The following is a 14,950-nucleotide window of genomic DNA, read 5'->3' on the forward strand; positions in this document are numbered from 1 at the left end:
TTACTTAGATGTGTGTTGTTAAATCTCCAAATATTTTGGGATTTTTCAGCCAACTTTGTTATTAACTTCTAGTTTAGTTTAATCTCATTGTGATCTGAGAACACGTTTTGTATGATTTCTATTCTTTTAAATTTGCTGAGGTGTGTTCCATGGCCCAGATGTGGTCTATCTTGGTGATGCTTCATGTGAGTTTGAAAAGAATGTGTATTTTGCTGTTGTTGGGTGAAATATTCTATAAATGTTTAGTGAAGTGTTGGAATTGAAGGTGAAGCTGGAGTGGGCTCGAGAGAGTGGAGAGGATGAGACTTACCCTGACGACTAAGGTTAATGAAAAGCATTATTTTTATTAGCTTTATAATATGCCACCCTATTTATCCAACCATTTAGGTCGTTTCTAATTTTTTCAGCATGATGATGTTGTGATACTTCCCCTTGTACATAGAAGATGAATTGCTGGGTCAAGGAGTAATAGTTTTCTTTTAACATTCTTGTCACAGTAAATGGATGCTGCTGTCATCCCTCTTCTGCCAAGCCAAACATTTACACACACACACACACACACACACACACACACACACACACACACACACACACACACACAACCTGCTCATTTAACGCACCTAAAATGGTATCCTGTTCTTTCAATATATAATTCTTAGATTACTATTAAGGCCAAACGTTTTTTTTCATATATTTCTTTTAGCCACTCATGTTTATCTGAAGATTATATGTTCATGTCTTATTACTGGAACATCCCCTCGCTGCTCCCTTCCTCCCCCATCTCATCCTTCTGGTCTCAGTTTAAATGTCACTTCCCCAGAAGTCCTCCCTAGAAAACCCACCAGTATCACTCCTAGCAGCCTTTCCTTCGTAGCACTTGTGTGTAGCTGCATACCTCTTTTTGAGATTTACTGAATTTCTGCCCCCACCGGCACCCCACACCCTGGGAAACTCCATGGGTTTGTTGCTCCCCGTTACAACCCAGGGCCTGGTGCCAAGGCTTTAGATGATGTGTGCTTTAGATTTATAGCTGCTGTAGGAATAGGATCTTTGGTCCTTCGTATTTTCTAACTGGACTTTGCTGCTCTACTGGAAAACCATTCGTTGTTGTGTTTACTTTTTCTCATTAGCTGTTGTCAGGCTCCTTATCAGGCACTTACTTGTTGTCTAACAGCTTCTCGGGGTGCCCTCCCAGGGACCTTGACCTTGCACACTTTACTGGTGGGGCACGGAAGGCACTTGCTGGGTGTAGGGAGGGGGTTTGGGTCACGGGAGCATCAACAACCCAAACATCTTGGGGACCTTGTGGCCCGACTGTTGGGCAGGGAACAGGACCATCTTGCCCATGGGACCTCATCCTCTCCTGTCACTGCCCGGCAGCCATTTAGCCTTTTAAGTTTTCTGGGTGCACAGGTGGGTCCCTCTGCACAATAACTGGGTGGACCCTGGCCAGACTTGCAAAGGAGTAAGAGAATAATGCTGGCAGCCAGTTTTGTCCCTTATTTTAAAGGATACAGTAGGCTTGAAAGACAACATTGATAAAGCCTGTTTTAGTGTGGTTTTAAATGTTGGGGTTTGTTTTTCTATCTTTAATTAGGACTCAGGACTGAATTGTATCATAAAATGTCCTTTTAGCATGCTTTGTACCACAACAAAGCTTAGAACCACATATTTTAACAACAAAAAAAGAGCAATAGGCATAAAGGAAGAAACAAAACTACTATTTGTAGATGGTATAATTTTTAACCACAAATTTTAACAGAACTGAGAAATTACAAAATTACTGAACATTGCATTCAGAGAAGTGGCTAGTTTTGCAAATATATAATTAAAAATAACTTTCCTATGTAAAAGCAATAACCAACTAGAAAAATATAATGAAAAAAACTATTTACAGTAACAAAATTGTGTAGAACTTACATGAAGAAAATTAGAAAAACTTAGGAATACTCTAATCAATGGAAAGGTATGCTTCTGGATAGGAAACAAAATTTGTAAAGGTAATTTTCCCCCAATAGTACTGATATATAGGATTTAACCTATTCCAATCAAAATACCAATGTAAAACCTTAGGAAATCTAAGAAGAGCAAGACTGATCAAGAATCCTTAAAATGACGCACCACAGGATCGGTCCCGTGAAGGCACCACTGGCCTTGCCTCTGGCAGACAAGTCAGGAAAGTCTGGGTATCAGGAGGCCAAAGAGAACAAATATCCACTACAGTGAGGACACTGGAACCCTGTCTCCTGAGGGGTAATGTGAGCTAGCTATTGGAGACATAATTTCTAAAAGTAAAAAACACTTCGCTTGTGAGGTAGTGACCACCCATTGCCAAAGGTCTGATGGGAAATACGCATATGGCAAGTTTATTGACCAGCCATGGATCCAAGCCAACGTCCTCCTCCTCCTCTTGGGGTTTCCTTCCTAGCAGGTTTTCTTCTCGACTCAACAGAGGGGCAAGATTCTAAAGAGCTTTTCCAGGAGCAGGGCTGGGTGGCCAGGCCTGAGCGACCCAAACTTCTTTTGGCAAGGGAAAGGCATGAGAGAGCTGTGTGAGCAATTAATTGCAGAACAAAATACAGTGAGAACAGTAGACACTTTTAAATTACGCTGTGAAAGGATTTCTGTAAAACAGTCACTTTTCACCACAAACTGCAAATGTTATTGAAATTCATCGTTAGTTTAGATCACATACAAATGACAGAATACGTCCTTGACATTCAATTGCTGTATTTTCCTAAATTCCAAAGTAAACAATCCCTTTCAACTCTCAGGCTTTAAGGGTATCCTTAGAGGGTTATATGAGTTGCTAATAGAAGCTGTTGACTTAACAAATCAGTAGTTTGGTTCTTTTAGGGGAACAGAGTTCCAGATAAGGACCTTTACATTATTTCTCAAGTGTGAATTCCTATGTGGGGGAAAAGCTGGATATACTTTCAGGACACTCACCACTCTTCACCTTGAAGGTAAGCAGCCCCCAGACTCATATTTCAAAGCATTTTTCAGGAAAGGGCTCTGTGACCTGTACATTGTTATACAAGTTCACAAAAGCTCACTCTAGTCCAAAACGCCTGGTTGCTAACTGAGGTACAGCCCTTGAGGATGTTTTTGTTTTTTTTCTTCCCCCTGTGAATTTTCTAAAAACTTGAGGTTTCAGCAAACATGGGTATTTATCCAATTTTGGCTATAATGAGGTTTTCTTATCTCTATCTTTTCAGATAGCCTGGGAATTCAGAATTCCTTAAGGAGTATTTCAGGTTGAGGCAGGACCATCAGACCTTTCCCGATCCCACTTCTGTTTTCGGGTCTTACATGCTGAATGGGTTTTTTCATGCCGGGTACAGTTTGACAGCCGACCAAACCTCCTCCCACACTTTGTACAACCATATGGCCTCTTAGCCTCGTGACTCTGCAGATGAATCACAAATTCTTTGTTTCCTGGGAAGGTTTTCCCACATTCTGGACACTTAAATATCTTCTCCCTTATATGGATTCCTTCATGGCGACTCCGATGAGAATTCTGACGAAAGTTTTTCCCACATTGAGAACATGAATAAGGTTTCTCTCCTGTATGGATTCGCTCATGTTTATTAAGGTTTGTTTTATGATTGAAGCTTTTCCCACAGTGACTACAGTCATAGGGCTTTTCTCCAGTGTGAGTCCTCTGGTGGGAAATAAGGTAAGAACTTTCATTAAACTGTTTCCCACACAGTGGACAAGTATACCATCTTCTTGTTCTCCGATTTCTGGTAAGTGCAATAACACTGATATCCACATATTTTGAGAGTTCCTCTAGTGGAGTATCATTTTTGATGGTAACTAAAAGATTTCTCATTTTCCTTTCCTTTGGAATGGATGTATTTAGTCTTTCCTCTTTCTGGCAATCTGGAGGTTGCTCAGAGACCACGGAGCAATCAATTTCATCACAATCTGAAGACTTTTCTCTCTGATCTTCATTCTCTACAGGTTCTTTCTGAAGATCTTCACCCTCAGGATTACTGTCACTGACTGTTGAAACAGAGAGAGAATTTAATAACTTTTGAGGGCTATGACACCAGGCAGGAAAAAACACGTCAGATTTCTCATGAAACAATAACCTTGAAAGTCAGAAGTCTGAGGACTGGCCGATAATTGCCATCAACACTTTTCCACCCTTAATGAGGGTGGGATACATGACTGATAAATCTTTCCATACCCCATAATGCAAGCACACAGTCCTCTTTTTACTTTTCTTTAAAAATTGGAATGAGTGGGACTACATTAAAAGATTTCATTTGTTTGTTTTCTGAATAAGCACCAACTACTCACTCAACAAGTTCATACTGACCTTATATTGTGTAGAGCACTGAGCTAATAAGGACCAGGGGATAAAGGACATAAATACTGAAGGGTACTACTTGTAATCTTTAGGAGGCTAGTAAGTGAATGGTAAGATGAGTTACTTCCAGGTTTTCACTACATTAAATATTAAAATATTATAGTATTAGGTAATATTATAATATCCGATATAGTGAAAAACTGGAAAAATTCAAATGACCACAACTAAAGGAGGTATAGCATAGTCACACAATGGATTATTATTTGGACATTAAAGGATTACTACAATTGATAAAATGAAACTATGGTAGAAGTCAATAGTTGTCATTTTTGGGGAGGAAGGAGAGTAGTGACTGAGAAGAGGGCACAGTGGGATTTCTGGGCTGTTAGGAATAGTCAGTTTTGGGTGTGGTTAGACAAATGTGTACATTTTGTGAAAATCTGAGCTGTACACTTAGGATTTGTAGACTTTTCTGCATTTGTATTTCCCAAAAAAAGTCTGTGTAAAATAACAAGTTATAAAGACTAGGCAACAAAGTGAAAAACAAAAAAAGTATGCTCTGAACAGGTGACGTGACAAGGGACTTGTCTGACTCCAGGCAACTTACTGAGATTAAAGTAAAGGATTAAATCAACCACTTAGATAATGTGACTGAACCTGAAGCTAGAATATGCATCTCTGCTGGATTTAGCAGTTTCACACCAATAGAATTTTTTCTTTTAAATTATTTCTTTTAGCGATTCCCTTAGGATAATGAAAATGCTGGGTCAAAGCACATGCCAATTTTTATCACAGCTCTTGGTATGAACTGTTATACTGCTTTCCAAACAAGCTGTACAAATTTCAATACAATCATCAACATGTGGTTATCAATTTTACCTAATCTTGCTGGCAGTAGATATAATTTTCAAATATTTAATAGGTATACAATGGTTTCTCATTGTAGCTTTACTTTGCACTTTGATTACTGCAAACTAGTAATTTATCTATTGGGCTGAGACTTTTATAAATTTAAATAAATTTTATATATTACAAATCTTAATCTCTTTATCAATCACTACTGATATATTAATGGAAGTCTCCCTCTATAATAACTCCACAACTTAAAACCAGAAAAAAAAATTAGTCTTAAAATCTGATAAATTTCTATTGTTTCCTGGCCATTCTTTCTTTTTTTTAAAAAGGTATTTTTATTTATTTATTTGGTTGCATTGGGTCTTCGTTGCTGTGCGCAGGCTTTCTCTTTTTGTGGCGAGCGGGGGCTACCCTTCGTTGCGGTGCACAGGCTTCTCGTGGTGGCTTCTCATTGTTGTGGAGCAGGGGCTCTAGGCGCACAGGCTTAGTCGCTCTGCGGCATGTGGGATCTTCCTGGACCAGGGATTGAACCTGTGTCCCCTGCATTGCCAGGTGGATTCTTAACCACTGTGCACCCAGGGAAGTCTCCTAGCCATTCTTTTATGACTTATTTTTACAGTTAACCCTAATACATTTGGAGTTTAGTATCACACTGTTTGTTGTTTGTAACATGTCTAATATTGGTAAAACCAGTCAGAACATCCACTTCTACCTTTTCACAAATTTGACTGAGTGTATTTACAGTATAAATAAATCTGGAGGGCACTGCTATCTTTATTTTACATGATTTTAGTTTTTCAGTTTAGACCTGTTTCTCTCCAATATTTAAGAATCTTCTTTTCTATTTACCAATAAAACATTTCTCTAGTTTACTCCTATCTTACATTCTGAATGAGAGCTCTCATTATTTTGCGTTTATTTAAGAATGCTACTTATTGGGCTTCCCTGGTGGCGCAGTGGTTAAGAATCCACCTGCCAGTGCAGGGGACACGGGTTCAAGCCCTGGTCCGGGAAGATCCCACATGCCACGGAGCAACTAAGCCCGTGCGCCACAACTACTGAGGCTGCGCTCTAGAGCCCGCAAGCCACAACTACTGAGCCCACGTGCCACAAGCCTATAGCCTGTGCTCCACAACAAGAGAAGCCACTGCAATGAGAAGCCCATGCACCATAAGGAAGAGTAGCCCCCTCTCGCCACAACTAGAGAAAGCCCACGCACAGCAATGAAGACCCAAAGCAGCCAAAAATAAATTAAAAAAAAAAAGAATGCTATTTATTGATTGTTAAATATTTATTCCTATCAACCTACTTTAAAACTATTAAATATAATAATGTTTTAGTTGATCCTTTTAGATTTTCTAAGTACAAATCATATTTTGGTTCCCTCTCTTTCCAATATTCATTCTTCTCAACCCCTTTTTCTTATCTTCTTGCTTTAGAAAATTAGTTAATGATATTAATAGTGATAGCAGGTTTCTTTATTCTCAGTTTTCAGGAATTACCATCAGCATTTTATGAATGATTATGAACATTAGGTTATATTAAAGAGCTAAATATCTGTTTTCAGAACAATTAGTTGAAACTCATATGATTTTTCTTGTTTTTCTGAAAGGGTCAATGAAAATACAGTTGACTCTTCAACAACACAGGTTTGAACTGCGAAAGTCCACTTATACGCAGAATGTTTTCAACAATAAGTACTACAGTACTATGCAATCCAAGGTTGGTTGAATCTGCAGATGCAGAACCAGGATATAGAGGAACAGCGGGTATGGGGGGCTGACTATCAATTATGCATTGATTTTTGACTGCTGGGAGGGTCAGCACCCCTCATCCCTGTGTTGTTCATGGGAAACTGTATTTTACCTTCCTTTACTGTACTAACTTTAAAAATAAAATAATTTTAGTAGCTAACATATTTATATGGCTCAAAAAATCAAAACAGGAGAAAGTATACACAGAGAGCCTTACTCTCATCCCTCTCCCCATCCATTCTATTCATTCCCCAGACAGGTAGCAGTTTTTATTAATTTCTTTTTGTTTTCCCATTGTTTCTTTAGGCAATACGTTTTCTTTTTCTCCCCCTTTCTTACATAAAAGGTAGTACACTATGTATATTTCTGCTGCTTGCCTTACTTCAGTCGCTATATTCCAGTGCACAGAGATTATCATGGTATCATGTGTGGAAACATACCATATTCAACCAGCCCCCTGCAGAAACACTTGTTTTCAACTTTGTGTTTTTACAAACAATACCACAATGAATAAACCTTGTTTGTACATTATTTTGAATGTGTGCTACTGCTATTATCTGTAATTCAGATTCCCTGAAGTGGGTCTGCTAGATCAAAAGGTAAATGCGTCTGTAATATGGGTAATTACAGATTCTCATAAACAGGAACTGTACCATTCTGCATGCCCACCAGCGATATACCCATCTCCCAACAACCTCACCACCAATGTGTTAAGTTTCTGATTTCTATAAATCTGAGATTTTTTTTTTTAAAAAAAGATAACTCAGTAAAGGTTTTATCTGCATTTCTAATTATGAGTAGGGCTGGACATCTTTCATGTATTTTATTTTTAAAATTTCTTTTATTGATTTATTGATTTATTTATTTTTGGCTGCGTTGGGTCTTCATTGCTGTGTGTGGGCTTTCTCTAGTTGCGATGAGCAGGGGCTACTCTTTGTTGCCGTGTGCAGGTTTCTCGTTGCAGTGGCTTCTCTTGTTGCGGAGCATGAGCTCTAGGCGCATGGGCTTCAGTAGTTGTGGCTCACAGGCTCTAGAGCACAGGCTCAGTAGTTGTGGCGCATGGGCTTAGTTGCTCCGCAGCATGTGGGATCTTCCTGGACCAGGGCTCGAACCCGTGCTCCCTGCATTGGCAGGCGGTTTCTTAACCACTGCGCCACCAGGGAAGCCCTCTTTCATGTATTTTAGAGTAATTTGTATTTCTGAGAAAATCTGTTGATCTTTCTCTTCCCAATTTCTAGAAATTCTTAATTAGGAAGATTAGGCTTTTGTCTGATATAAGTTGCAAATATTTATCTCCAATTTACTGCATTTTATTTGCTCAGATATTTGTTTTTTATTTTGTCATACAGAAGTTTTAAAATTTTTATGTATTTATGTTATTGATATTTTCTTTCAAGACTTCTGGATTTTTGAGTCTTAATTAGAAAAGTCTTCCTAGCCCACGGTTATAAAGGATTTCACCCTTTGATCCACTGGGAGTTTTTCTTGGTGTGCAAAGTAAGGTATGATTCACCAAATGGCTACTAAGTTGTCACAACACCTTTTATCAAAAAGTCCCTCTTTACCTTGCTGATTGGAGATTCCAACTTTATCACAAACTAAATCCTCATGTGTACTTGAAGCTATTTCTGCACTTTTTTTTTACTTAATTAATTTTGTTATTAATTAGTTTATTTTTGGCTACGTTGGGTCTTCGTTGCTGTGCGCGGGGTTTTCTCTAGTTGCAGAGAGCGGGGGCTACTCTTCGTTGCAGTCTGCGGGCTTCTCATTGCGGTGGCTTCTCTTGTTGTGGAGCACAGGCTCTAGGCACACAGGCTTCAGTAGTTGTGGCACACGGGCTTCACTAGTTGTGGCGCATGGGCTTAGTTGCTCTGCAGCATGTGGGATCTTCCCCGACCAGGGATCAAACCCATGTTCCCTGCACTGGCAGGTGGATTCTTAACCACTGCGCCACCAGGGAGGTCCCTGGACTTCTTATTCCATCCCATTGGTCTATCTAGTCACATGCCAATACTATATACTGTTTTCATGACAGGCTTTAGAGGCTGCTTTAATACCTGATAGGGCTAGAACCCTCCTGCGCCACTGCTCTTCTTTTCAATTTTCCCCGTTACTTGTAGTTATTTTTCCATTTGAATTTGAGATCGGACTGCCTAGTTCCAGGGGAAAAGAATCCTATTGGTTTTGTTAAAGGGATTACATTGAATTCATAAATCAATTTGGGGAGAACTGACCTTTTTTTATGTTAAAATCTTCCCCACCAAGAACATGATACTTCTTTCCATTCATTCAAATCTACTTCTGTGTCCTTTAGAAGTGTTTTAAAGTTTTCCTCACAATTTTTGCACACTTCTTAAGTTTATTCCTAGGTGTTTAATCTTTTTTGTTCCTATTGTATATCTTCTAAATGATTGTGTTTGCATGAATGATTTCGGTATAATAATTTTACATCTCATTGCCTTACTAAATGCTTATTATTTGGAATAAGTTTTCAGACATTCTCTAGGGTTTTCCAGCTACACAATTGTATGTAAATAGGTGTAGTTTTATCTTTCTCTTAAGTTCTTATAATACGGCTAATTTCCTTCTCATTTAACTGCACTGGCTAATACCTGAAACAAAATATTAAATAGTAGTAGTGGTAGTGGGCTTCACTGTTGTATTCCTAATTCTAGTGGGAATGCCCCCAGTGTTTCCCATTAAAGATGATGCTGGCTGAAAGGATATGTAGCCCATTAAGGAAGTATCCATTAGTCACTAGTTTGTTAAGTGTTCTTATGAAGAAGAGGTTTGTATTTTGTCAAATATCTTTTCAATAACTATGAAAATGATCATAGGCTATTTCTCCTTTTTATTTTCAGATGGACAGACTTATAACAAATAGACTTTCTATGACTAAATCATTTTTGTATTCCTGGAATAAATCTTATTTGGTCATTGCAATTTTCATCAGGTTGTGATATCTTTGTTACACTAATGTCATAAAAAGAACCTGGAAGTTTTCCTTCTTTTTCTATACTCTGAGTTCTCATAGAATTTGAACTGTCAAATTTTTAAAGATTTACAAGAATTTTCTGTGAAACTAAGGCTGGTCCTTTTTCTTGTGTGTGGGACTAGTTTTTTGACAATTTCAGTTTCCTGTATGGAAATTGGTTTATCTATTTGTGTGTAAATCTTTCTACTTATTAGTTCCTCTATTTTTTCTATTTTTAACTTATTGATTTCTAAGTTTGTATTTATTAATATTTTGTTCCTGTTTTCCCTTATCTTGTTTTCCTAACTTTGAGCCAGAGGCTTAATTAATTTCTGTAAACCAGTATACATGTTTTTACATCCCTGCATATTCTTATGAGTACCACTTTAGATTATACCATAGATTCTGATACATAGTGTTTTGCAGAAAAATTATGCGATTTTAATTTGTATTACTCCTTTGACCCAAAGTTACTTAATAGTTTTAAACTTTACTGGTAGAAAGAAATTGTTTTCTCTGATTTCATTATTAATTTCTAGTTGTATTGTGATAGATCCTAATGTATAATTTCTACTCTTTGGACTCTATTGTGTTTTTGTTGCATAGTATGTAGTCAATTTGTATCAATCTTGGAAAGGTATATTCTCTTACCACAGTAGAGGGCAGATACAACCATAAGAACTATCTCACTGAGAATTTAAGTGCTCAACCTTTCTGGTTGTTTTCATGTGGTTTACTTGGACTGAAACACAAATTCTGTCTTCCTCCGTCAAGGGCCTTCCTTTTGATTCCTGTCCCCACGAGGTTCATTCCCTTACACTTTTCCCTTTGCAAACCGACCAAATGTTACTATTTCAACTATCAGCTATATGCTGATGACTCCCAAATCTCTACATCCTTACATCTGACCTCCAATCCCCAATGTCCAAGTGCCCAGAGGATAACCTCATTTTATTTCCTGCCATGGACTGAATCTCATCTAAAATCAAATCCGTGTTCTTCCGAACTCTGCTCCTGGGTCCAAATCCTGCCTTGACTTATCATAGCTCTTTACAACTGTAACTTAGAAGCTCTTAGAGGGTAGAAATGGAGCATTATATATATTTTTAACCTTGAATATCAACTCCAAAACCCAACCCTGCCTGAGGGGAAAACAGCATTTATTAAATGTGGTGAATGACTCTAAGCTTAAATCATCAGCTTCAGAGTATGGACAAGGGAGAGGAAAGGAGAGGGTGAGGACTGGGTCTCAGGGCCTCAACGTGCAGGGCCAAAGTGTTCCTGGAGTTGGCAACATGCCCAACAGTCAGTCACCCAAAATAAATGCTAGCTTTGCCTAAGACTCAGGAAAAACTCAGTGTAATAAATCTGATCTGTTTATACGGTTTCCTAAAATAAAGAAAATATTACATATAATAATCTATGGGAAATTAACCAGGCCTATTATGTACCACCACCCCAACCATACAGGATAAGACAACTACAGAGTTGAGTAATCATTATGCATTTCTGTCACCCTAGGCAACTCACAAAACCCACTCTTTGCTCCATTTCAGCCTCAGAACCAGTCTTGAAGGCAAGGTAAAAAGTATTAGGCACTCAGCAAAATGATTTTTGAGGGACCCTGGCTCTAGGGTAGCAGTATATTTCTAGGGAAAAACTGAAGCATCTCTAAGCAGCTTACAGAGAAGCTGCTGCCAGATGAGTTTCTATGTAGCACTTGTTAGCCACTACTGGGAAATGAGTAAAAATGAAGAAGGCTTCATTCACCAACCATATAGGAAATTCACTGGTGAAACTATGAGAAATGCAGCAAGGAGGCAGTACTGTACTGGGCCAAGACTGTAAGCTCTGATGTTAGATTCCCTGAGTCCAAATCCCTGCTCTACTACCTACTGCTGTGTGACCTTTAGCAAATTTCTTAACTTTTCTCTGCTTCAGTTCCATCATCTATGAAATAGTAATGATTCCTATACCCCACAGTACTATCATAAGAATTACATGAGATAATAAATGCATGCAAAGTAGTTAGAAATGTCTAGCACATATTGGCACACAAGTACTTAATAAGTGCCAGATGTTATTTCCATCAAAAGTGGGATATATTTTCTCTTACACTAGTAGGCTTCACAATTATTGAACATCAAGGAAAAAAAAAGACTTAAAAGAATTAGTCATATGTCTAATAAATACACTGATGTAAAATATATCTGTGGGGAGAATACCACTGGATGCAGAGATTCAGAAACAGTATACTTGTATTTTCTATCTGTTTAAATATTTGATGTGTGAGTATATCAACCTCAAGTCTTGCTTACCAAGAGAAGTCCCCTCCTTACTGCCCCCAAGATACAGGGAAAATGGCCACTCACAGCTGGAGAAGGCTCTGCCACATGGAATAAATCAAAAATTAAATGTGCACGAACATGTACTTAGCTGGTGTGAACAATGTCTCAAAAAAGTCTAAGATGAAATAGAACATGCTTTTCCCATAGCCTTCAATCTGAACACACAAGGGACTTGATTTCTTACCCAGTAACATCATCTCCCCAATACTGTTGTCTTGAATCTCTGAGGTGGGCTGCTGAACAGGATCCAAGCTTACACATTCTTCTTGGGAGTGAAATACATTCAAATCCTCAAAGACCACCAGCTCCTGAAAGAGCAACAGGCCCCCTTCCTCTTAGTAACAGAGGTTCCTTGACATAGTAACAGAGGTTCCTTGACAGCCCTGCTGTTAAGAAAGACCAAGATCAGGGAAGGGATGGCAAAAGGGATCTAGAAGTCCCACGCAGATAGGAAAGCCAGGCTCAGAGAGGAGCCAGAGGAAAAAAAAAAAGATGACTGTCCAAGGAGGCAGTGAAGAAAGAGCCCCATCTCCCTGCTGACTCCCAAGAATGGGTTTATATACACAGGAGGGCTGCAAGAGTAGAGAAGGTGATGCACTCAAACAGTGAACAGGAAAACTGAACCCACCTCAGACTCAGCTTTCAAACACAGAGACACTGCCTCCTGTTTCTGCTGGATTCCTTCTCTGGGTAGAAGCTTCACTAAGGTATGAGATTGCACTGGGGAAAGAGGAAGCTGTAGTTAATAGAAAAGTCAGTGACTCTAATATGGAGACTCTATCCACACCTTGAAGCCAGGCTGTCCTCATTCCTTTGGTAGGTAACTCAAAGCTTTTTCTGTTCCTATGAGCCCAGTCAGAGATCAATCCACAAACCACAGGGTCTTGAACCTATATGGGGTCTCTTCACTACGAAAAGGATATTCCCCTAAGCACCTTTTAAAATTCCCGTTACTACTAAGGGGAAGGATGGGGAAAGGTAAAGTCTGAAGATGCCCACAGCAAGCACAAAAGTTAACAAAATTCCACATAAGCTGAAGTCAATTCAATAATTCATCCACATTCCTTTATCCTAAAAAGATACTCCCCCTCCCCCAGTGTCTGGGTAAAACTGACACTACAGAAAAGATACACACTGTTTATTCTGTGGCTTTACACACACTTAGCAAACCATTCAAGCTCCAGCTTGAGAAAAAAATACTCCCTCTCCCTGGCATGTTGACTTATTGGAATCAACTCTTTTTTTCTGACACCCACCAACCTAACTTGAATTCATTACTAACAGGGAAGTCTAGCTCAGCCCCCAGTACTATCCCCTTCTCTTCTAGTAAAACAGTATGTGTTTCTTACCTCTGTTCTGAAGGTTTGAGCTCACATCCTTCACAATAACCAAGGTCTCCTTGACTTTCTGACTGGGCTGGACTAGGCTTGGCTTGGGCAAGAAGGTGAGGAAGTGCTCCAGAACCAGCTGGTGAATGGTCTTGGGCCCACTAGTAGCATCTCGAAGTAGGTCTTGGCCCAGCTTGGAGTTAGGAGGAACTCTCAGTATAAAGGACCTCTTTGGCTTTGGTGGTATAGGAACCACTTTTGCAGCCATCGTGCCTTGAAATCACACACACACTTGCTTCAGCAGAGCTTCAAGAGTCACCTCTTACTGGAGGAAACCTGTCAGTCACGCTGCAGATGAGAGAAACCATGAGTCAGGCTGGAGATGCCTGCACTCCAGTATGTGTCTTGCAAAGTGAGGCCACATGAGATCTAAATCAAAAAGGAAAGATAAGCTACGGTAGGGAACTCAGAACCGTAAGGAAGATTCCTGACCCGATACTCTTAGCAAGGCCTGAAAGGAATATCCTGAGAATGAAAGCAGAAGATGTTCAAACCTCAAGAGCCATCCTCATGAGAAAATGAAGTGCAAACTCCACTGGGAAGAAAGGTTTAACTCATGCTGGTAGAAGAAGCAATGGGCCAGAAGACAGGAAATCAGGGGTCCAATACCGAGGGCATCTGTTTACAAGTCAACTGGGCCACTGAATCTGGCCTCACTGCGTCCCTTGGACCGCAGGTCCCTCGGATGCCCTTCCGGGGGCTGCTGATGGTTCAAGGAGCAAACGCAAGGCCGCATGAGGTGTCTACATGTGGCCTGCTGACTCCTTTCCACCCTCAAAGCCCTGTAAGAGCGACAGGGGACATCCCAGTAGGGCCCACCAAGCCAGGCCCGCTCTGCAGCCTCTCCCACTGGCCAAGGGGCACCTTCACCGCAAAGCCCAGCTGGTGGCATTGCCTGGGGTGCGCTCCCGGATACCTATCCGGCCAGGATCCCCTAGCAATAGACTCTGTTCCGCTCCCCAGAGGCCGCCTCAGCCTGGTTCCCGCCCTCCCGGAATCCCTCACCTCTTGGGGTTCTGCCGCCCCTGGGCGCTCACTGGGGACAACCCAGAGACCCAGACTCGGGGAGAGACCGGGAAACTAGGCTCGAGAGGCCAAGCCCACCCCTCGCCCTTCGGAATGTCCTCACAGGCAGCCGGCGACTATTGGTGTGCGCCGCCGTCAGTTGGGGAGGACGGCAGGGACGCGGTGCCTTCTGGGAGGCCGTGCGCCGAGGCAGCAGTGACGTCACGCCCGGTGCCCCGTTTCCGGTGCGGAAGCCTGGTCTCCTCGCTTGGAGCGAACGGTCTGCGCTTGAGAAGGCGAGGCTCGAG

The 14,950-nt window shown here is 40.4% G+C and overlaps 1 protein-coding gene across 6 annotated transcripts; it reads right to left on the reverse strand.

The window, feature by feature from the left end:
• Window positions 1-1,723: 1,723 nt before the first annotated feature.
• On the reverse strand, window positions 1,724-14,877 carry ZNF200 (zinc finger protein 200). Of its 6 annotated transcripts, XM_082362198.1 has the most exons (6): window positions 14,643-14,813; window positions 13,599-13,925; window positions 12,878-12,969; window positions 12,434-12,557; window positions 12,220-12,287; window positions 3,811-4,008 (listed from the first exon to the last, which is right to left on the reverse strand). In XM_082362198.1, the coding sequence occupies exons 2-6, from the start codon at window positions 13,843-13,845 to the stop codon at window positions 3,961-3,963; spliced, it is 579 nt and encodes a 192-aa protein (XP_082218324.1). In that variant the 5' UTR covers window positions 13,846-13,925; window positions 14,643-14,813; the 3' UTR covers window positions 3,811-3,960. The 6 variants fall into 6 exon arrangements, with proteins under 6 accessions (XP_082218322.1, XP_082218321.1, XP_082218320.1 ...); XM_082362196.1 differs by lacking the exon at window positions 12,220-12,287 and having other exon boundaries at window positions 1,724-4,008; window positions 14,767-14,877; XM_082362195.1 differs by lacking the exon at window positions 12,220-12,287 and having other exon boundaries at window positions 1,724-4,008; window positions 13,599-14,006; window positions 14,767-14,813.
• Between the last annotated feature and the right edge of the window lie 73 nt (window positions 14,878-14,950).

Source organism: Balaenoptera borealis (assembly GCF_965194805.1).
Source record: "Balaenoptera borealis genome assembly, chromosome: 16".
Taxonomy (NCBI): Eukaryota; Metazoa; Chordata; class Mammalia; order Artiodactyla; family Balaenopteridae; genus Balaenoptera; species Balaenoptera borealis.